The sequence below is a fragment of the Dipodomys merriami genome, unplaced genomic scaffold (genome assembly GCF_024711535.1).
Source record: "Dipodomys merriami isolate MVZ:Mamm:240054 unplaced genomic scaffold, mDipMer1.0.p SCAF_17, whole genome shotgun sequence".
Classification (NCBI taxonomy): domain Eukaryota; kingdom Metazoa; phylum Chordata; class Mammalia; order Rodentia; family Heteromyidae; genus Dipodomys; species Dipodomys merriami.
The window spans coordinates 26,579,200-26,600,828 of record NW_027203048.1 but is presented as its reverse complement, the minus strand read 5'-3'; the positions used below and the strand labels follow the sequence as shown (position 1 = coordinate 26,600,828).

The window sequence follows — 21,629 nt, the reverse complement described above, 5'->3', positions numbered from 1 at the left end:
TGGGGAGGGGAGAGATAACTGGCAGCAAAGAGTGAAGCCAAAAGAGAGGAGAAGCTTCTGAGCTGGCACTCCGCCCCCGTCTTGTGTGGGCATGGCACGGAGACATGAGCCCCTCTCACTGGGAAGAGGCACGGATAACACAACCCCCCACTCCAGATGTGAGAAGGAGCAATCCGCAACTCCCCAACGCATTCCACTCCCTAAAACGTGGGCCCTCTGCAGGTGCTGAGGACAGGACAGGTCAGGGAAAATAGGGAAAGGACAGGGGTAGCTGGCCACTGTCCCAGGTCGAGGAGGAGGGGCGGGACGGCCGGGGACGCCTGGTGGGAGGGCAAGCCCAGGGGGCGGGCAGAGGGTACCGGGGTACTCCAGCTCTCTGGCCCAGCCTCAGGAGCCCGCACTGGGACTTGGACGCCATGGGGCGGCGCTGGGCGTTGGGGATGCTGCTGGTGTTCGGGATACTGCTGCTGCGGCCACGGCTGTCTGGATCGCTGCGCGGGGCGCTCTGCCCAGAGCCCTGCAAATGTGCGCCCCAGGGCGCCCTGCACTGCCCGGGCCCGCGCCTGGGCCTCACCCGACTGTGAGTACAGAGGCAGCCTGCCACCTCGGCCCCTCCCACGGGAACACCGCTCTGGCTCCCGACTTTGCCACTCTCCTTTCTCCTGTCCCCTTTACTGGAAGCTGGAGACAGACGCTGTGCCCCCAACAAACTTCCCCATCCTTGAACGCAAATGAGACAGATCCAGAGTGAGGGCTCTTTGGCATCCTGAGCCTCCAGAGTAACCCAGATCTCCACCCACCCCCACCCCCAGCCCCTGCGCCAGTTTCCCCATCACTAAGCCCCAGGTTGGGTGGGGGGCTCAGAGCTACTCCCAAAGCCCCAGGAGAAGGCCTAGGACTCTACTGCTGCTAGAAGGGAACGTGGCTATGATGTTCTTCAGCCAAACTGGGTCGGCGGAGGGAGAAGCCTCACTTGATCTTTGAGTCTTGGCCAGCCAGCCCAGCGCAGGTTGCTGAGGCTGTGGCGCCTTGGGGTCCTCTCAGAATGGAACGTGGTGATCTGGTAGTGTTCGGGAAGAGAGATGCTAGCAGGTTCACCTCTGGAAACCTGGGCGCACCTGTCTCTAGGTAAGCCTGCCTGCGTGGAGGTGAACAAACCCAGCCCTGAGCTCCACTTCCACCTCAGCCATCTTAGCTAATTCATAAAAGGAGAGATTCTGAGAATGTATACATCCAACAAGTGGATGGAGAGAGCAGTTGCCCCAACTCATAGGGTAAAGATAAGGCCTTTACTACCGGAGTGTCGCCAAGTCTCATTTGTTACACCTGTTGCATGACTCTGTTTACATTGAATGGCCAGATGGATGGAAATCGCCTGGGGCTTGGGGGAGGGGGAGGAAGATGGGGAGAACACGGGGTGGGGGGAATGCTAATGGGTGTGGGTTTGGGGTGCTACAAAAATGTCTACCATCAGACTGCGGTAATGGTTGCACTAAACCTACGTTTGTTTTGTTTGGGGGTGTTTTTTTTATGCCATGGTATACTTTAAGTGGGTGAATTTTATGTTACATGTTTTGCATCTTGATACAACTATTGAAAGAGGAAAGGAAAGCTGGGGGAAAAAGCACCACGCTGCTGGAGGTCCCTGTCCTGTTCTAACTGCTAGGGATATGGCATTCTGTGCGGAGAACCTCCCCCCACCCACACCCCACACCCCACCCTCCGCCCCTTCACATCCCTTTGGGCCCTCCGCAGCCCGTCAGGGGCCTGCCTATTGGAGGAGTTCGTCTTCCCGGTGGAAGTTAATGGCCCTCTGGGAATAATTGTGGTTGAGAGAAACAGTTTAAGGGTTGAGGGGTTTATATTAATTAGTTTCCATTAATTATCTTGTCAGCTTGGTTCCCCGAAGGTGAGGACCATGCTGCTGGAATTTATTTCAATCAATCAGCAAATCCATGGAACCTGACTTCTGAGTTCCTGCCCTTGTCCTTTGGTGACAAACACTCCCGAGTTGCTCTTGTGAATGAATGATTATACCACTAACAGCCTTTCTCACTTGCCGAGTTCTTACACAGATTAGAAGAAAGTGCGATCCAAACAAATAAAATAACTCGCTCAAGGTCCCTTGCAACATTACAAAGATAGCACTTTATCTTCTTTTTTTTTGTTTTGTATTTGCTTGTCTTTGTAAGAAAATTACGTCTTCTTTAATTAAAAGAATGTAAATACTCCCCAATTCCCCAAATTTGGTAGTGGGTAGAGAGCCCTCTGTTGCTGGGAATGGGTAAGGAATGGGTGAGTCTTAGCTTTTCCCGGAGATGTTTTTTTTTGGTTTTTTTTTCCAATGGCTCCTGACACCACACCTACACCAGGGTCAGGAGGAAACCTCATTCCTCAGGAAACAAACCAGAATACTTTATCTCATCATTCCCTACTACAGTTTTCAGAAGTCTGGAACGCCTCAAAAGATTTTTCAGTGCTAAGGCTAAGGGCGGAAATGGGGATAAGCATAAGCGAACATAGATAGCAAATCTGGATCTCAAAAGGGCAATGGTTCTCCAGGCTCTGAAATCCTTTACCATCCATGGGAGAGTCTAAAATCCTTGACTTCCTCCTCCATAGACCTATCTTAGCAACTACAATGGAGTGTGTCCTCTCCTAAACGTTTGCCCTACATCAAACATGGTAACCCTCACAGGGTGGCACTTCCTGAGGACTAGAAAGTTGGGAGGTAACTGAGACTTTCAGTGAGAACTGTGAGATTAAACCCTCTATGGGCCAAAACAGGGTCACATCACATATCCACATCTAATATCCACATAACAAGAGAGAGGCCTATGAAACCATTAGGAGGACTGTGATTTAAGACAATGCTTCTCAAACTGCAATTGTGGACCAGCAACAGAGGCAGGCAACAACACCCAGGAAATAGAAGATGTAGACTCTCAAACCATGCCCAACATACTAAACAAAACCTCTGGGGGTGTCCCCCAGCAGTCTGCATTGTAACAACTCTCTCAAGAGATCTTGGTAAGTACTATTTGAAAATAAAGCATTATTCTCCATAGAGGTACAGACTTCCTTGAGCCATGTGCCTCCTCTACCCCACCTCAATCCCATATATACAAAGCCCATTTATTGTGAAATAAAGAGGAATAAAATTAAATGATAAACCCCAAATTCAGAGATAGATGACAAATAAGCAGGATAGAGGAAAGAGTTTTTTCTTCAAAGGGGAAAAGAAGAAAGAACATGTATATAATGGGTGAGATAATGGATGAGGGAAGATGAATACTGGTTACAGGAGAGAAGCAAAATCAAGGGAAGAATTAATTTTAGCATAGAGGTACTCTAGGTCCCAAATAAGGAAGGTAGATGGCTAAAGAATAATTCAATATGGCAGCAAAGGGCAGAAGTACACAGGTTCATGCTGATATCTGTTCTTGGTGACAAGTAAATGAAACAGGAAACCATCATTACAAGATAGCAAGATACTATGAATAACAAGGTATCAAGAGTTCACAGAAAGATGAGAGATGGAATTTTAAGGTTAGGCAACCAGAAGAGAGGGGTATACTACTTATCTCCTGGATTTGGCTCTGTAGAGAAAAGAGGAGCACTGTAGGATCTGGGATTTGGAGGAGGCTGAGTGCCACACAGCACATCTTAAAATTCGTCAGCATCCCTCAATTTCTGCTGTAATCTTTTCAGGCCCTGCTGTCTCTACTTCCTAAAGTAGAGACATTGTGTTGTTTCAATAGAAGCAGGGAAAAGGTACATGGGTTATAATTGCTTATCACTGACAAGGCCACCACTTACAAAATTTTGAATATGGCAATGTTCAAAATGTTCTTATCATTCCACCCTTCCCACATTTCATTTAAAAAAATGTAAGTATTTAAAATAAATGATACAAGAAATAGCCTCCAACATTTTCACTCATTTTAATTGGGGCAAAAATAACTGAAAAAAAACATTTATTTAACATTTTTTCTTTTCCTTCTTTTTTATATTAGTTCCAGGCAACTAGAAGGAGGGGAGGGGGGAGAATCTTACCTTGCACACAGTTATATAAAGATCTTTGTCTCTATGACAACAGAAAGGTTGATCTGCTTGATATGGAAGCATTTTCTGAAAAATCTGTTAGAAGGAAAATGCTAATAATAAGTGCGGCAATTTATTTTTTGCATGTTGTGCCTGCTAAATAGAGATTAAACTCTTAGACTTTATTGTAAAATACTATCTGAGACTCTGGAAGGATATAATGTACATAGCTACCGGTCCAGTGTCCCAGGAAGAGTCTAGTCTCCTGACACCTTTCCTGAGTATATCATCCTGTTCCATCTTCAGTGAAAATCAGAACCCAGAACTGTGCTCAATCTTGTAGAGATATAAAACTAGTAGTAAGGCTGCTTCCTCTCCTGGAGGAGCTCATGGTCTAGGTAGAAGCACACCCGGGAGACTGCTATAGGTAAATAGAGAGAGACCATATGGCTCTGTGGAGTTCAAAGAAAGAGTTAGCCCCCAAGAGAAGGCTGCATGGGCAGAGGGTGAAGAAGTTGGACCTTGAAAGAAAAAAAAAACAAAACAGGTGAGTCCAGATAGAAGAGCCATAGGTTAAAGTAGCCTCAAAAAACAAAGGAGAAGATAGAAGTCTCCCCTCTACATGCTTCTCTAGAGGGTTGTACAAACAAAGAGAAATTCAGCCGGGCACCAGTGGCTCACACCTGTAATCCTAGCTTCTCAGGAGGCTGAGATCTGAGGATCGCAATTCAAAACCAGCCTGGGAAAGGAAAATCTGTGAGTCTCTTATCTCCAAGTAACCACCAAAAGCCAGAAGTGGCGCCTTAGCTTCCGTGGTAGAGCATCAGCTCTTAGGGGCAGTGCTCAGAGCTCAGTCTGACCCAAAATAATAATTTAACCATTTGTTCAATATGTGCCTTTTCTGCTAGGGTAAGTTTTTGGATTTTTAGCACCTTAACACTTGAGGCTAGATAACTGTTTGGGGGACAGTTTTACCTATGATAGGCTATTTAGTAACATCCATTGGCCCCCAACCACTCAATGCTAATAGCACTATTCTCTCAAATGGTGACCAAAAATATCTCTAAATAATTGCCAGATAACATCTGGGTTGGGAATTGTTGTTTTTTTTTTTTTTTTTTGCTGTACTGTGAAGAAAAAAACCAATAACACTCAGAAATGTCTTATTTAACTTAAGATTCCCAGAATTTTGTTATGTATAGTGATTAAACTGTTCATTGAACTACACAATAATTACACTGATTAGGCAGCCAAATAAGAACAATAGACCAGTTCAAAAAAAAGAAAACCTGTCTGCCAGTCAGTATGTATCACATTTAAGTGTCAATTTTGAAATCTCTACCTTAGATGATGGGAAGGTAGGAAGGTGCTCTAGGTAGTAAAGGGAACTCTGTGTTTTGTGTTAGGTCAGCATCTAGGTCCCAGAATCTGCAGGCTGCTAGTCTATGACTTGAAAAGGAATTCGTAGGCATATTAGCTTCAGAAAAACACACCTACAGCTTACTCATACAAATATAAACTGTCTAGATTATTATTTTTTTTTTTTTTGTCAGTTGTGGGGCTTGAACTCTGGGCCTGGGCGCTGTCCCTCAGCTCTTCAGCTCAAGGCGAGCGCTCTACCACTTGAGCCACTTCCAGTTTTCTGATGGTTTATTGGAGATAGGAGTCTCACGATCTCTCCTGCCCGGGCTGGCTTTGAACCGCGATCCTCAGATCTCAGCCTCCTGAGTAGCTAGGATTACAGGCGTGAGCCACCAGCGCCCGGCTCTAGATTATTTTAATTCAATGTTTATTTCATATTCAGTAGAAAGGAAAACAAAGTAACCAGAAACAAACAAGCAACAAACAAAAACACCAGAGTAGCTGAGACAGATGGGTTTCAGTGCCAGAAATACCTGACATTCCCCATTCAGGGATCACCAGTAAGGCACCCCAGGAAATATATCTACAAGATAGAGACTGAACCTTCCAAGTTCTAACAAAGACAGCTAGGCCCTACCTTCAGCCACCCTACAGTCAGAACATCCAAAAAGTCATAATAATCACAAATTTCACAAAGTATATTTTCCACTTTCCTTTACCTCTCAAGAAAAAAAAGGCCCAAGATAGAGTTGGATCTTGAAGGTCAGTTCTATCTAGCCTTCCCTCCCAGCCATGCTTTAAAAGGCCATTCTTAAACTGACTATGCTGATGAACAGATTGCTTCTAGGAAACTTTAGAAGGATCCGATTTTATGTAAAGGGTAAACAAAGGAGGAGGCTGCAATGCTTGATAAGAAATGTACGCATTATCCTGCCCATGTAATTGTAACCCCTCTGTACAGTATGTTCACCAAAAAAAATTAAATTAAATTTAAAAAAAGAAGGATCTGATTTTACTACTTAAAAACAAAAAAAATCACACTTTGTAGAAAAGTGAAAGATAGCCCCTAGTAAGACATTGAAAAACAACTGAGCCCTTCAGAGCTCAATGGAAGTACACAGCCAATAAGGTTCTGAGAGAAATCCTCTTCTCCCTTTGAGAGTACTTTGTCTTGTTTGCTTCTTTCCATCCAAACTGGCCAGTTCAAGACTCAGTGCTGCTCCTTTTCCCCACATCTTTTTGCTGCCCAAGCCCTTCAATTTGCCTTTGTTTCTTGTAATGAAACAACAAAAGTCTCTTTCCAAAATTTGATCTCCTAAAGTGGTGACACAGGTAAACCATGAGTCGCGGTGCTAAAGATAGGCCCTGTTGCTCACTTGCCGACAGGAAGAAGCTAGCTCCATTGGACCTAACAGCTCTGCTACTGAAGTTCCCCCTGGGTGTGAGAAAAAAATGCAGATTTTACTAGAGATTTAAGCAAATTTCTCACTCAGACATTTTTTTTAAGAGGAGAATTTTTTTAAAATTCTATCCACCAAGCAGGTGGTCTATCTGCCTTGAAGGGCAACTTCTAGCAGCTTCTCTACAACGATTCTCATTTACTCTCAGCTCCCACCCCACTGGGAGATGACATCGCTCTCAGGTTGCAGGTCACTCACAGCTGCCCCATTGGGCTCTATAATACCATCCATCCGAGCCAAACTCACAGTAATCCAATCTAGAACTGGAACTCAACTTGCAGCCATGGCATTTGTCCTTGACTTGAATGCAGTGTGGTGATTCCTGGATTCCAAACTCCTCATAACCAGAAGCAGACAGCATCTCTGAGCCCACAGAGATCAAAGACTGTGTGTGACATGGTCACAGGGACACACAAAAACTGGTGTGACCGGGGAGGATCCAAAACAGCCCTACATTATCTGAAGTGATCAGCAGAACAAACATGGGCTAACCAGGTCCTAACACCATGCCCTTTTGACTGCAGGTGTGAGTGAGTACTGTCTGGAAGTGGGGTGGGATGATTCCTATCTCTGAGAGGGGATGGCTTTAGTGAGGACAAACAAGACAACCGAGGTGCAAAGTATCAGGAAATCAAGGTTTCACACATGGGCAAAGTACTATTCTGGCAATCTAATGATTCCAAGAAGACCAAAAACTCACAGTCCATACATGAGGTTGGATAATTAATATCTATCATCTGAGAGAGAAGCCTAGTAGATCAGATTTGTTCCTCAGAGGTGTTAATTAGAGAAAATGACTCACTATATCTCTCAATCTGAAAGGTGACTAAGACAGAATCTCAAAATATCACAGCTCATTATTTCCTCAAGTCTGAGATTCTGGCTTTTTCAGTCCAGATTTAGCCATCTCTGAAACATCTCTCTTCATATTGATGGAATGTGTTTAGCTGTATCTGCCCAGTGAAGCATCCAAGAGTCTTTTCCTTTGGAGAGAGACCACCAACTAGTGTGTGCCCTTTAAAATGAGCTAGTTCAAGCCAGGTATCAGGGTCTCAAGCCTGTAATCTTTGCTACTCAGAAGGCTGAGATCTGAGGATCACAGTTCAAAGCCAGAAGTAGAGGTGTGGCGCAAGTGTTCCAGTGCCAACCTTGAGCAAAAAAGCTAAGGGACAGTGCCCAGCACCTGAGTTCAATCACCAGTACTTGCATCAAACAAGGTGAAAGGCAGTTCCAAAGACTTCTCCTCCCTTTCCCTTAAATTCCCAACAAAGAGAATCTGATTAGTCAAAGCACATACTTGTCACTCCTCTTCCACCCAGAGCAAACCTGCTCAGTCAATGAGACTTTTCCACCATCATGCACCCAGAAATAGCATGCTTGTAGAGAAGGGGGCATTCTTGAGCTAAGCAATCACACAAATCTAGCCGGGCAAGGGACTTTGTAAAGAATAAAGGTGCATATGCCAGTAGTTTCAAGTACTTCAAACTGATCCTCAGATTAATTAAAAATATGCAGTATATCAACTGCAAGTGATCATTTACATGCTCCCTCAAAAACAAAAGAACTTTTTAAGTGTCAGGTCTTGTAATGGAAGAACTTCCTGAAGCATAACTGCAGTGTCACTGCCCTGACAACATAATATTCTCTGCTTCTGAAAAATATTTTTGAGAAATCATTACAGATGACACAGACATTCCCCAGGGAGAATTCAACATGTAGTTTTATTTACCAGAGTTATTCTTGTCATGTTATATTATTGCTAGGAGAATTCTAGTTCAGGGGGTAGAATGGGTTATTTTGCTTTGTGTCTTTAGAAACTTTAAATGGATTTTGAGAAAGGGCTTAGAGTGTTTGCCATTTTGCTCTGAGGCTCTATATTTTTAATTGAGTGGTTGCACAAATGATTTGGGAAAACTGTTATCCAGGACTCTTCTTAACATCTTAGTTCATAGGATAATTCGTAAACTTTTCACAGTAGCTTGTTGGATGCTCTGGAAGAAGGTTTTCGAGGAGTCATCAGACTGCACTTTCCAATGGGGGAGTTCCAAACAACTGATTTTTTTTAATTAATGAGCAAATGTTAACCCTATAGAGTGGCCCTCTAGAGTCAAAGCATTTAATGAAAAGTTTTGCTGTTGTTGTTGCTGTTTTCATTTCCCTAAATGGCTATCAGGTAATACCTAGGACGTCTAAGCCCTAAAAAAGACACTAAGACAAGCATCCATAGCACACACCCATAATCCCAACTACTCATAATACAGAGATCAGGAAGATTATGGCTACAAGCCTATCTTAAGACCCATCTCAATAGAAAAACTTGGCTGTTCTGGAGTGTGCCTATGAGTGTATCCAAGCTATAGGAGCATAAATAAACAGGAGAATCATGGTCCAGGCCAACCCTAGGAAAAAGCAAGAACCTATCTGAAAAACAAAAACACAAACAGAGCAAAATGAGCTAGAGAAGTAAGTTCAAATGGTAGAGTATCTGCCAAGCAAGGATGAAACCTTGTGCTATGACTCACAAATAAAATAAATCCCATATATAATCAGTGAAGAATCTACAGAATCAATAGTGAGGGACAAGCATAGATATTACACAGACTTAAGGATGTAACTCATGATAAAGGGAAGAGTCACTTCCAAGGTGACTTACCCAATCTCACCTCCTACCAAAGAAGGAGAGCTGTCATGAGCCTATGTTGCTTATACACAATGAAATTTTATGCTTCCATCAGAAAGAATGACATCACCTCATTCGTAAGGAAATGGAAATAATTGGAAAAAGTCCTATTAAGTGAAGCAAGCCAGACCCAAAGAAACATAGGCTCCATGGTTTCCCTCATTTGTAGTAATTCACTTATGTCTAGGATAGGCTTAGCAGAGGATCACAATAGCTCAATAGCTATGTATAGATGACCATATAAAATGATGCTAATTGAAATGAACTCCAAGATAGGGAAATAAGAGACTTTTTTGTTGTTGAAGTTGTTGTTTTAATGTACTGTATGAAGTTCTTTCTTTATTTCCCTTTGGTTTATCCCCTGTAGCCACTGTTTTTGATTCTGGTACCCTGTGTCTTGTCTGTACATTTATCTGATTTGGGGAAAGGAAGGGGAAGAACAAAATGGTGAAACAAGAACGAGAGTGACCCAATGTAGCAGTGATACTCACAAGATACTAGGTTGGAAATGAACTTTACAATTTGGAGTTAGGGGGAGTCAGGGAGGAGGATAGTAGGAGAAAAATGAGGGAGGGGTAACAATGTTCAACAATGTTCTTATGTACCTGCAACCCCTCTGTATATCACCTTTGCAACAAAATTAAATTAGATTAAAAAACATCTTTGACACAGAGAGCAGCTGTGAATTAACAGCACTCACTGAGTTCCTGTCTTGTGCTAGATGTTATATTAGTGTTATATAAGCATTTTTATCTAATCTCAGAACTCTTCAGACTTTTCAATTACACATATTTCTTTGCCAGGCAGTGTGGCTGTAGAGTCTGCACTCAGCACACTACACTGCTCAACAGAGGAAGCACAAGCTGTCATATCCGGGGTAGAATCTGGACCAAGGGTCGAATCTGATCAGATCTGCAGAAAGGTGGAGATGGGCCAGTCAGTGGGAACAGTGTGAATGAAGCAGGAAATGTGAAGCAAGTTCAAGAAGCATCAATAGTTTGACCATGGGAAGCCCTACCCCGTTAAAAGGAAAAAAAAAGAAGACATGAGTCACAGAAGTTAACACTTCTAGTAACCACATTTTTAAAAAAAAGGTTTATGCCGGGCGCCAGTGGCTCACACCTGTAATCCTAGTTACCCAGGAGACTGAGATCTGAGGATCACGGTTCAAAGCCAACCCAGGCAGGAAAGTCCGTGAGACTCTTATCTCCAATAAGCCACCAGAAAACCAGAAGTGGTGCAGTGGTTCAAGCGGTAGAGAGCTTGCCTTGAGCTGAAGAGCGCAGGGACAGAGTCCAGACCCAGAGTTCAAGCCCCATGACCGACCAAAAACAAAAAAGGTTTATAAGGTGAAATTAATTTTTTTAATATTGTATTTAATCTAATATGTGTGATGTCACTTCAACCTAAAATCTATACAAAAAAAGGTTAATGAGAGATTCCACAACCATTTTCTTACCAAATCTTCAAGGTTTAGTATATATTTATAGTTTCAGCTTTACCAGCTTATCTCACTTCAGACTGATCATAGTTCAACTGCCCAGTGAGTGGCCACACATGACTAGTAGCTACCATATTGGATGTTAAAGTCTAGTAGAGGAGGCTGGCGCCAGTGGCTCATACCTGTAATCCTAGCTACTCAGTGGGGCTGAGATCTGAAGATCCTGGTTCAAAGCCAGCCTGGGCAGGAAAATCCTTGAGACTCTTATCTCCAATTAACTACCAGAAAACTGAAAGTGGCTCAAAGTGATAGAGCACTAGCATTGAGCAAAAAAGCCCAGGGACAGTATCTAGGCCCTGAGCTCAAGCCCCACAACCAAAAAAAAAAGAAAAAGAAAAGAAAAGTCTAGTGTAGAAAGGGAAGAGTAGGTTGGTGGGAGTGTAAACTTGTTCACCACTTTGGAAAGTGGTATGGAGGTTCCTCAAAAGACTTCACATAAGAAGTGGCGCTGTGGCTCAAGTGGTAGAAAGCACTTCCCTAGAGCTGAAGAGCTGAGGGACAGCACCCACACCCAGAGTTCAAGCCCCACGACCGACCAAAAAGAAAAGACTCCACATAAAGCTCCCCTATGACCCAGCAATCCCACTTTTGGGCATTTACCCAAATGTTCACAAACAAGACCATACTAAAGCTACCAGCACAGCTATGTTTATTGCAGCATTATTTACCATAGCTAAGATATGGAACCAACCCAGATGCCCCTCAGTAGATGAATGGATCAAGAAAATGTGGTAAATATACACAATGGAATTCTATGCCTCCATCAGAAAGAATGACATTGCCCCATTTGTTAGGAAATGGAAAGACTTGGAAAAAATTATATGAAGTGAAGTAAGCCAGGCTCAAAGAAACAGAGGTCCCATGGTTTCCCTTGTTTGCAATGACTAGTATATGTCTGGGACAAGCAGAAAAGGTCAAAAGCTATGTACATATGACCAGATAAGATGATGTTAAGCAAAATGAACCCCAAGATAGGGACACAAGTGGTTTTTTCTTTCTTGCTATTGTTTCTAACGTATTTATAATGTACCATGTGATTTTTTTTTGTTGATTTGTATGTTCCTCCCCCACGTATGACCCCTGTTTTTTACTGTATTTGATGTCGGTCTAATTTGGGGAGGGGAAGGGAGAAAACAAAATGTTTAAATAGGGATACAGGTTGACCCATTGTAACAATGAGACGTATAAGACACTATGTTGAAAAATGAACTTTACAATTTAAGCATGGGGGTGGGAGGGTGGGGGAGGTGGGTAATTGTGGAGGTGGGAGAAAAAAGATGATAGGGGAAAAACAAAGGAGGAGGCAAGAATGCTTGATAGGAAATGTACTCATTACCTTGCTCATGTATCTGTAACCCCTCTGTACAGTATTTTTACAATAAAAAAAACTTATTTAAAAAAGAAAGAAATGGAAGAGTAGGTGAATACAACAAGCAAATAAAGACTGAGAGTTGAATGCAAGGGACATTTGTAGAGACAGAGATAAGCCAAGGTCAGGCACAGGAGGAAGGTGAGTGCTAGAATGGCACAGTGGGAGTTGTCAGGAAGAGGCATTTAGTTTGGACAGGACAAAGCCAGAATGGCATGAAGAGACACCAGTTAGGGTACCCTAGTTGAGGCAGAGAAAAGAATAGCCAACAGTGGGGTTGGCTGAAGAATAAAGGGACTGGAAATAAGAGACAGTGTAATCATGTAAGTACTTAGTAAACTCTCAATAGGATAGGAGGGAAAACATAGCAAAATCTGTAGGCACAGAAGAAAATAGAGAAAGATCAAAATCACTGTGCTAGGCTCCAAAGCTTCATGGAAGATCAGGAATTTGAACTGTGTCTCAAAGGTGAAGACTAAGCACATGCCCTCAATAAACCGCTGACTCCACTGAGAAGTCTAGAGTCTCACAGGAAGCACAATGGGTCATCTAGGAGGATGAATCAACAAGTCTCAATTCAATAATACTGTTATGGAGAACACCACACTAGATGAGGAAAGAAGTGACTTATGTTCTAGTCCAAATCTGCCCTTGAACTGCTACATGGTTTCAGGAAAGTCCTTTCACCTTCATCTGTAAAGTGAGGGGTTGTATCAAAAGATCTGTAAGCATTCTCTTCACTCTAATTCATGGACCTAATAAAATAAGTGTTTCTGATAGTCACCAAACAATAAAGTCACTTGGATGTATTTTTAAGAAATATTGTAAGCTTCTCTGATATAAAGTGTGATCTCTTGGGTATCCATCTATACTAACTTCATATTTCAGTTAAAATCACATCACCAGCTCCGTCTAGGTAAAAGACATGAGGCCAAGAAAAGGAAAACAGACTCTCTAATGAAGCTACCAAGTAGATTGAGGCCCTGGAAAAGCTTGAAGTTTAAAATCAAGCAGGCAAGCCAATGTTTGTTTGTTTTCATTCTAAGATGAAAACAAGTTTATTATGATTACTGAGCAATTTGAGAAGAACATAGAAATTCTTAAATCTGTTAAATGTAGAACATAAATAATTAAATAAACCCCTCCCATTTCCGCATGTTTATTAGGCACAAAAGCTTTGCCCTGCTAGGATTTCTCTTTACAGTCCTCTGATTTTATATCATTTTAAAAGTCAGGGTTGTGCTGGTTAATTTGAATTGTCAGAGTGATTGGATTGAGAGATTCCTAGGCTTAGTAAAGCTTGCGTGTGAGGTGTCTGTGATTGTATTTCCAGAGGTGACTGGGGATCCTGAAGGCTCTGATCTGATGAACGGATTAATTCCTAGGTGCATGGTGACATTATGGGAAGGTGATGGAGGGTAGTATGTGGAGAAACACTAGTTAAAGGAAGTAGGTCACTGGAGTTGTGTCTTTAGGAGCTAAAACTTGCCTTGTCTACTCCTTGTTTTCCCATTTCCCTGTTTTCCTGACTATCATGATATGTATTCTTTGCTACATCATGTCCTCCCTGCCATAATGGAATGACACCTCTGGAATCGTGTGCTAAAATAAATCCTTCCTCTGTTAAGTTGTTTGTGTCAGGTATTTTGGTCAAGAAGATGAAGAGCTAACTAATACAGGGTGTACTTCTAACAGTAAACTAATAGCCTGTGGAGAATAGATGGATGTTTGTAGCTTTCTTAAATCAATAATATGGATGGCATTCTTAAACAATTAGAAGGTAGTGAGTAAAAATATTTCACCTCTGCCATTTGTTGGGCAGAAGGAAAGGCAAACGCTTCAGAAAGGTGACCAAATATCACACCCAGGCTTTGGAGACTTCTGATCAATGCTGAATTTCTTCCCTGGCTCTCCTTTCCTTCTGATACTGCTCAGACTATGGGCCTTAGAAAGTGACCCTGCCCAGAGAATCAGCTTTCATTCTAAAAAAAAAAAATACTAGGGAAAGTGAAAGCCCTATAGTTACCACTTGCTTTATGAAATACCAGTCTTTCAAATAAAGAATATTAATAGAATCCTATTTTCCATTCATCTAAAGGATTTGTTATTTAAAGGAATCATGCAGTGAATCCTTCTGCAGGACAAAGAATCTTTTAATAATGCAAATGTCTCTCAGTTGATAAAGTTTTATAAGCAAGAATTTCCAAATCTATCTGTTTCCTTGAAGGGGAATATTAGAGCCCTCCTAGAGATCTCTAGCTAGAGCCAGTGAACTGGACAAACTGGCTCCTTCCAAGGTTGTATACAGTATTAAACTCAAAAGAAAAAGGGAGCGGAGGGGGGGGATGGGGGTGAGGGAGGGGGACCCAAGCCCCATCTGTGAGGATTCAAGAGACATTAGAAATGACTAGGGAAGGCATGATAAGCTGATGTTAGTTTCTTCAAGGTAATTGGATTTATCTGAATGATACAGATTTTCCCATGGCTGGACTCTGACAGAAGGAACAGTAGGAGCTTGGCATTCAGGTTGATTTTAAAAAGGATGGAGAACAGAATTCTGGTAGCTAACTTCTATAATCCTAGCAACTCAGGAGATCTGAGGCTAACTGTTCGTAGACAGCCCAGGCAAGAAAGTCTGTGAGACTCACATCTCCAATAAACTACTGGGGAAAAAAAGAAAAAGAAAAAAGCAGAGCTGTGGCTCAAGTGGTACAGAACTAGCTTTGAGCAGAAGAGCACAGACACAGTGTCCAAACCCTGAGTTCATCCAAAAAAGAAAGCAAGAGAGAGAGGAAAGGTGGTAATGAGGGAGGGAAGAAAAAGAAGAGAAAAAGAAATGGAATCAACAGGAAGAAACATTGATAAGAAAGAGCTCTAAAGGTAGGGCAGTCCTTCCAAGAAGTCCTATTGTGAGACAAGAGATTGTTCCTTTATTCTGTACATTGTCCAGTCAGTGGATAGGGGTGACTCTGGACAGAAGACATGGTCTTTAGTGAGGTAGAAATCTTTGGATGAGAGTGTAGTTCAATTGAGAGATTCCGACACACTCTCTCCTAGAAAGTAGGAAAGTGAACTGATCCAAAGGACAATTTTGGCAGTGCACAAGAGCATGGACTCAAGGAACTAATCTACTGCACGAGACAGCCTTGGCACAGATCTTTCATCTGTGCCAAAGGTCCTAGTCTGAAGGGAGAGATACTAGGTTGATCCTAACGCAACAGCAGTCAGGAACTGACCTGGGACAGCACTGGGACAGCAGAGATGTGGGGATCACAATGGAGCATTTGGAAAGCAGGGAGGACAGGACCCAGCTGGAATCCTACTCTTAGATGGACTCTAGAACTACCAGGTGAGCTACAGGTTAAGGATTCAGGGTGAAACAACCCCTAAAGTGGGGTGGGGAAGGCAGTGCAGAGGCACTACTGGTCTCTAAAGATGGGGTTGGATCCAGTTTAGGCAATGTACAGGGCTTCACCAGACTCATGAGCAATCACAACCTCCCTAGACTAGTATGGATGGCTTCATTCCAACTCTAAGAACAGAGGCTGCATGTACTTCACCTTTAAGCTATGCATGAAGGGGTGGGAGAGTTACAAGCTAGATTCATGAGTAGATGAAGTTTATAAAACTCAGGTGGCCTTTGTCATCTGATCTAAATACTTATTTCAGAACTGGGAAGATGGCTCAGTGGTAGAGTGCTTGCCTTGCATGCATGAGGCCCTGGGTTCGATTCCTTAGCACCACATAAGCAGAAAAAGTTGGAAGTGGCACTGTGGCTCAAGTGGTAGAGTGCTAGCCTTGAACTGAAGAGCTGAAGGACAGTGCCCAGGTCCAGAGTTCAGGCACCATGACTGACCCCTGCCCCCCCAAAAATACTTATTTCAACCTCTATGGCAAAGATTGTGGGCAAGTGGGGTTTGCCCACAATCCAGGTGCTACCCATGCTGCATCACTGATTTATTGTTGTAAAAGGACTGTCCGAGTGGGATAAAGGTAAGTCATGAATGATGCCACAGTCATGTCCTTCCACAGCTGTCTTCACTCACTTTGCAAGGGAGAATTTCCCACCCTGCAAGTTCAAACTCAAGTTGGATCAGGACATTGGCTCTTTACCACTCATCCTTGATGCTTTTCTTTCTTTCCTGTAGCCTGTGTGGTAGCCCTAGAATCCATCTAGGCATGGAGCCATTCTAATTCCTGCCTTTCTTCCTTCCATCCATGTATTTCTGCTTCTTAGAGACAGATGCATCATCTGGATGCTCACCTCCTTGTTTGAAGCATAAAGGAAAGTGCCCTTCCTTCATTTTATTGTTTTTTGCTTTATGCGTAACTGTCTATCTCTTTTGGACTCTGAACAGCAGAAACATCGAACTGTTTTTTGTTTTTGGTTTTTTTGGGGGTCCGGTCATGGGGCCTGAACTCTGGGCCTAGGCGCTGTCCCGCAGCTCTTCAGCTCAAGGCTAGCGCTCTACCACTTGAGCCACAGTGCCACTTCCAGCTTTTTTCTTTTTGCTTATGTGGTGCTGAGGAATCGAACCCAGGGCCTCAGGCATGCAAGGCAAGCACCCTACCACTGAGCCTCCTTCCCAGCCCATAAACTGTTTTTTCTTTGGGCCTCTTTTCCCCCTTTTCTCCCTGACTTCTGCTCTGTGTCAAATGATGCTGACTAGAACTTTTGACAAGAGTGGAAACTCTTTAAAATACAACAAGGAAAAGGAGAGAAAGGCAGGGAGTCAGTTGGCCCAGCAAATGAAACTTGTCCTTCTGTTTCTAAGAGTTAAGTGGATGATAGTTTTTCATTCAAGAAGCATAGTCATCAGCCCACACACAGTCCTCTAGTTTTGCTTTTTAAATCTCCTTCTCCTACTTCTCTTCTTTCTATTCTCCATAGATAACCATCCTAATGTATGTTTATGCATCTGATTTTTAATATCTGTTTTGTGCATACATTTTAGTTTTACAAACAGTGCTTTATATAGCTCCACTCCCTCCTTGTCTCTTTTAGTTCCTTCATTGTCTCTTTTAGCCCCATCATTCTAGAGTCCACCCATGCTTTTTTGTGTGCCTTTAGAGTCTAGCTTCTGATTTGAGTGGTTACCTGCTCAGTTAGGTGTATACTGCTACATTTTCCTTGCTTCCTCACCAAGTCAATGGTCTCCAACTCCCTGATGCCACAAGGCTATGAAGAAGTCTTGTATAGCTCACCCTTACCTATGGGTGTAAGAATTTTGCTGGAATGGATATACACAGAGATGGATTTGTAGGACTATTTATACCACCATTTATATTTGCTAAATGTTTCTGATGTCATGGGAAGAAAAATAAGGACATCCACAGAGAAGGGAGCACGTTCATATGAACGTACACTCAAATCCCAACCAGGTATGGTGGTACACACCTGTAATCCCAGTACATAACAAATCCCAACCAGGTATGGTGGTACACACCTGTAATCCCAGTACATAACAAATCCCAACCAGGTATGGTGGTACACACCTGTAATCCCAGTACATAACAAATCCCAACCAGGTATGGTGGTATATACCTGTAATCCCAGTTTCTTGGGAGATGAAGGTAGAAGGATATTGGTCTGAGAACCTGCACAGGCAATATCAGGAAACACTATGAAAAACAAACGAAAAGCCCAAGAACTAGGGGCTTAGTTCAAGTGACAGATCACTTGCCTAACAAATGAGAGGCCATAAATTCAATCCCTTGTATCTGAAAATGACAAAATAAAAATTTAAAATAAAACAAGTCACAGGTAGATAAGGAAAACCACTCCTAATGCCCTACAGCACAGTAGGTTAACTATGTTTGACAACGGTTAATTGCCTATTTCAAAATAGCTAACAGAGAAGATTTTGAATGTTTACAGCACAAAGAAAATGATACATGTCTGATGTGGTAGATATGTCAATTACCCCAAGCTGATCATTGAGATATCACTCTGCACCCCATAAATGTATATAACTGCTATGTGTTGATAAAAAAAACCTATTAAGACAAACAAAATATATTAAGAAGAAGAAGAACAACAAAAACAAATCCATGGGTCACACCACGAGCAGACAAATTTATACACAGAAAACAAATACTTGAATGCTTAGGAACGGATGCCAACTGACGACAAATGAGAAATGAAAATACATCTTGGAATAAAATTGTAAGTCACTGGGGAAAGTAGTTGTGATTGGTTTGGATGTGCAGATCCACATTCTCCATGGAGCTTCCTGGATCTACCTTTGCTGTAAAAATATAATAAATAAAAGGCACAATACACCTGCCTCCCCTCACTCCTCTGGTCCCAGGAGTCTTGCTTGACCCAGGTCCACAAAGTTGCAGGCTGTTCCTTCCGCGTCTCTTTTATGGTGGGGATTCTATTTTCATTCTCATCTCAGCTGCCTCTCCAGGTCTGTATTCCCGTATTGACATCAACTGCAAAATTTCATCTTGCGCCAGGGCTGTTCTGGAGTCACTGGGGACAGCCGGTGCATGATCTACAACTTCTCTCACTTCTGTCCAACCTTTGCTCCTCATCCTTCATCTCCACCCCCCACCCCACATCCATCAAGAGCTCAGGCAACCTCCCTGGTCAAATCTAAACCAAACTACTCCTCTGGGAGCCACAGCAGGCTCCTATTTGGAAGAGGAGGCTGCCTGCTGCAAGGTCCCTGCTTCTGGGCTCCATTTGCATGAGTAAACAGCTCTGAAGGGTTTGGTTTGAAGCTTTTATGTAAACACTCTCCGAAATATGTTCTGCACTGCATTACCCCTAGCAATAAAGATTCTGGAATCAGAATTTGGCTGTCACTTTTATTGATGTTGCATGGGGTACAGTAGAATACAGCTTTCTCTTCTGGAAATTTATTGGCTTGGCAGTGCAGCGAGTAATAAAACTGTGTTTTTAATCAGTAAGCCAAGCGGACATGATTCCAGAAGAAATATAGTAAGCAAACATGCCATTGCAAGAAGATTTCTCCCTCCACTATCCCTGTTCTTCTCAGAACCCCAGTTAAATAATTTGGGGTGTTGAACAGTGTGCTTGGTGGGACTGTTCTCTGGTATAGATACACAGTTTGGAATACAAAATTCTAGGCTGTGTCATCTGTGGGAAACTGTGGAACAAAAGCTTTTTTCTGAAATTTCTTTTCTTCCTTCCTTCCTTCTTCCCTTCTTCCTTCCTTCTTTCCTCCTCCTGCCTTCATTTATGTATGTAAGTAGTTATTTATTTTGTCAAAGACCCAAACTTGAAGGTAATGTCTGATGCATTATACTCAGTGGTAGGCCCCCTTACCACCTGAACCACGCCTCCAACCCCACTTGCTTTCTTTTGATCAAGGCTGGCACTCTACCACCTCAGGGACAGCTTCACTTATAGTTCTAAGGTTTGTTTTTGTTTATTGATGGTTAATTGGAGATAAGAATCACACAGACTTTCCTGCCCCCAGGCTAGCTTCAAACTCTGTTCCTCAGATCTCAGCCCCTTGAGTCACTAGGATAACAGGCATAAGGTACCAGCACTTGGCTTGAAATAAACTTTCACAAACACCTATACGTTAGTTTCAAGGGAAGAGCTACTGGTAAGTGAGAGGAACAAAAGAGTGAGACATGCTTCCTTCCCAGAGAAGCAGAGCCACCACACCTTCCCTCCACCATTCTTTATTCAAGCCAGGGTTACTCCGTGGAAAGGGCATTCGGAGTCAGTCTGCTAGGTTGTTATGAGTGACTTAATCCTCTGGTGACATAATTTCTTCTGCTATCAAAAGGGAATAAACGCTTCACAACATCATGATGTAGATAAAATAAGGTTGTAAGCAAGTGTCCATATCTCACACAGTAGCTGGCACTCGTAGCAACTCCATTGAACTGACATCTCCATTGAACTCTACTCATCAACAAGGAAGCATTCTTTCCTTGTAATTTCACTCACCCCTGCTTCAGCAAGATGTGATCTCTTGCCTCTCTCTTCATGTTCCTCCCCTCTCCTATTCTCTTGGTTACTATCAGTCATTAAGCCCAAATCTCCAACCACTGCCGAAGTTTAATCAATAGCTGATTGTTCACCCCTACCTTGCAGAAGCTTTCTCCTGAGTTACCTCAACCTTGGGTTCCTTTAAGACTCACATATTATCTTCTCACCGGCTTTGGTATGGCTGTCACTCTTTTCCCAACTATGACATCTTAAACAGCTTTTATCTCCATTTTTAAGAATACTTAGGTTGTTAATGGAGCTGTGCACATTTGAAGGAAGTGCTCTCATAGACATTCTCCCAAATGACTTGAGATGTCCAAGTGAGTTGGGTAACATTGCATAGGCTGCCTGAGGAAGGCACTGTGGGTCAAGGTGGGAACATGTCTCAGTGCATCCTCCCTTCCCTTCCCTGCATGTCTCCCCTCTTGTTCAGCAATAACTCTTCTGTGGATGCTAAGCCGTGCCCTTAACATTAGCTATCATATTTACTCCCTACCACAATTCTGTGAAATAGGAATTATTATTCTAATATTATTGATGAAGGAACTGAAGCAGACTACTTAAGTAGCATGCTGGGGTTACACAGCCAGGGAGTGGGGCAGTGGGGATATGATCCCAACATTGATGATGTTAACCACCAAAAGACACATTCTTTTATAAAGACCAAGAATAAGTCATAGTGTATATCTTAATTGATACAAATTAGAATTCTCAACCTGAATTGCTGTTAACTCTATAGCCAGACAGACAGACACATACACATATTATCATAAATGTACAAGGCACAATGTCTTAAACTTTTAACTCTTTTTGTTGTTGTTGTTGGTTGTGGCGTTTGAACTCTGGGCCTGGGCGCTGTCCCTCAGCTCTTCAGCTCAAGGCTAGTGCTCTACCACTTGAGCCACAGTGCCACTTCTGGCTTTTTTTGCTTCTGTGGTGCTGAGGAATTGAACCCAGGGCCTCATGCATGTGAGGCAAGCACCCTACCACTGAGCCAACTTCCCAGCCCCACCTTGAACTCTTTTTAACAGTTTAAGGATTTTCTTTTTTCTTTTGTAGATCGCTCACCTATCTCCCTGTCAAAGTAATTCCATCTCAAGCTTTCAGAGGACTTAATGAGGTCATAAAAATGTAAGTAAGATACTGCATATCAAAAGACATTCATAATTGAAATAATGAATTTTTCTAAGAGAAAACACAGTTGAAAGGGGATAATTTTTCTAGGAAAGAAATTGTAT

The 21,629-nt window shown here is 42.7% G+C and overlaps 1 protein-coding gene across 1 annotated transcript in view; it reads left to right on the top strand.

Annotated features, from left to right (window-relative positions):
* Positions 1–416: 416 nt before the first annotated feature.
* Positions 417–21,629, top strand: part of Lhcgr (luteinizing hormone/choriogonadotropin receptor) — a 59,355-nt gene continuing 38,142 nt past the window's right edge. The window contains exons 1-2 of the mRNA XM_070025013.1: positions 417–580; positions 21,451–21,522. Of these exons, the coding sequence (XP_069881114.1) occupies positions 417–580; positions 21,451–21,522 (236 nt within the window). The remainder of the gene's footprint in view (positions 581–21,450; positions 21,523–21,629) is intronic.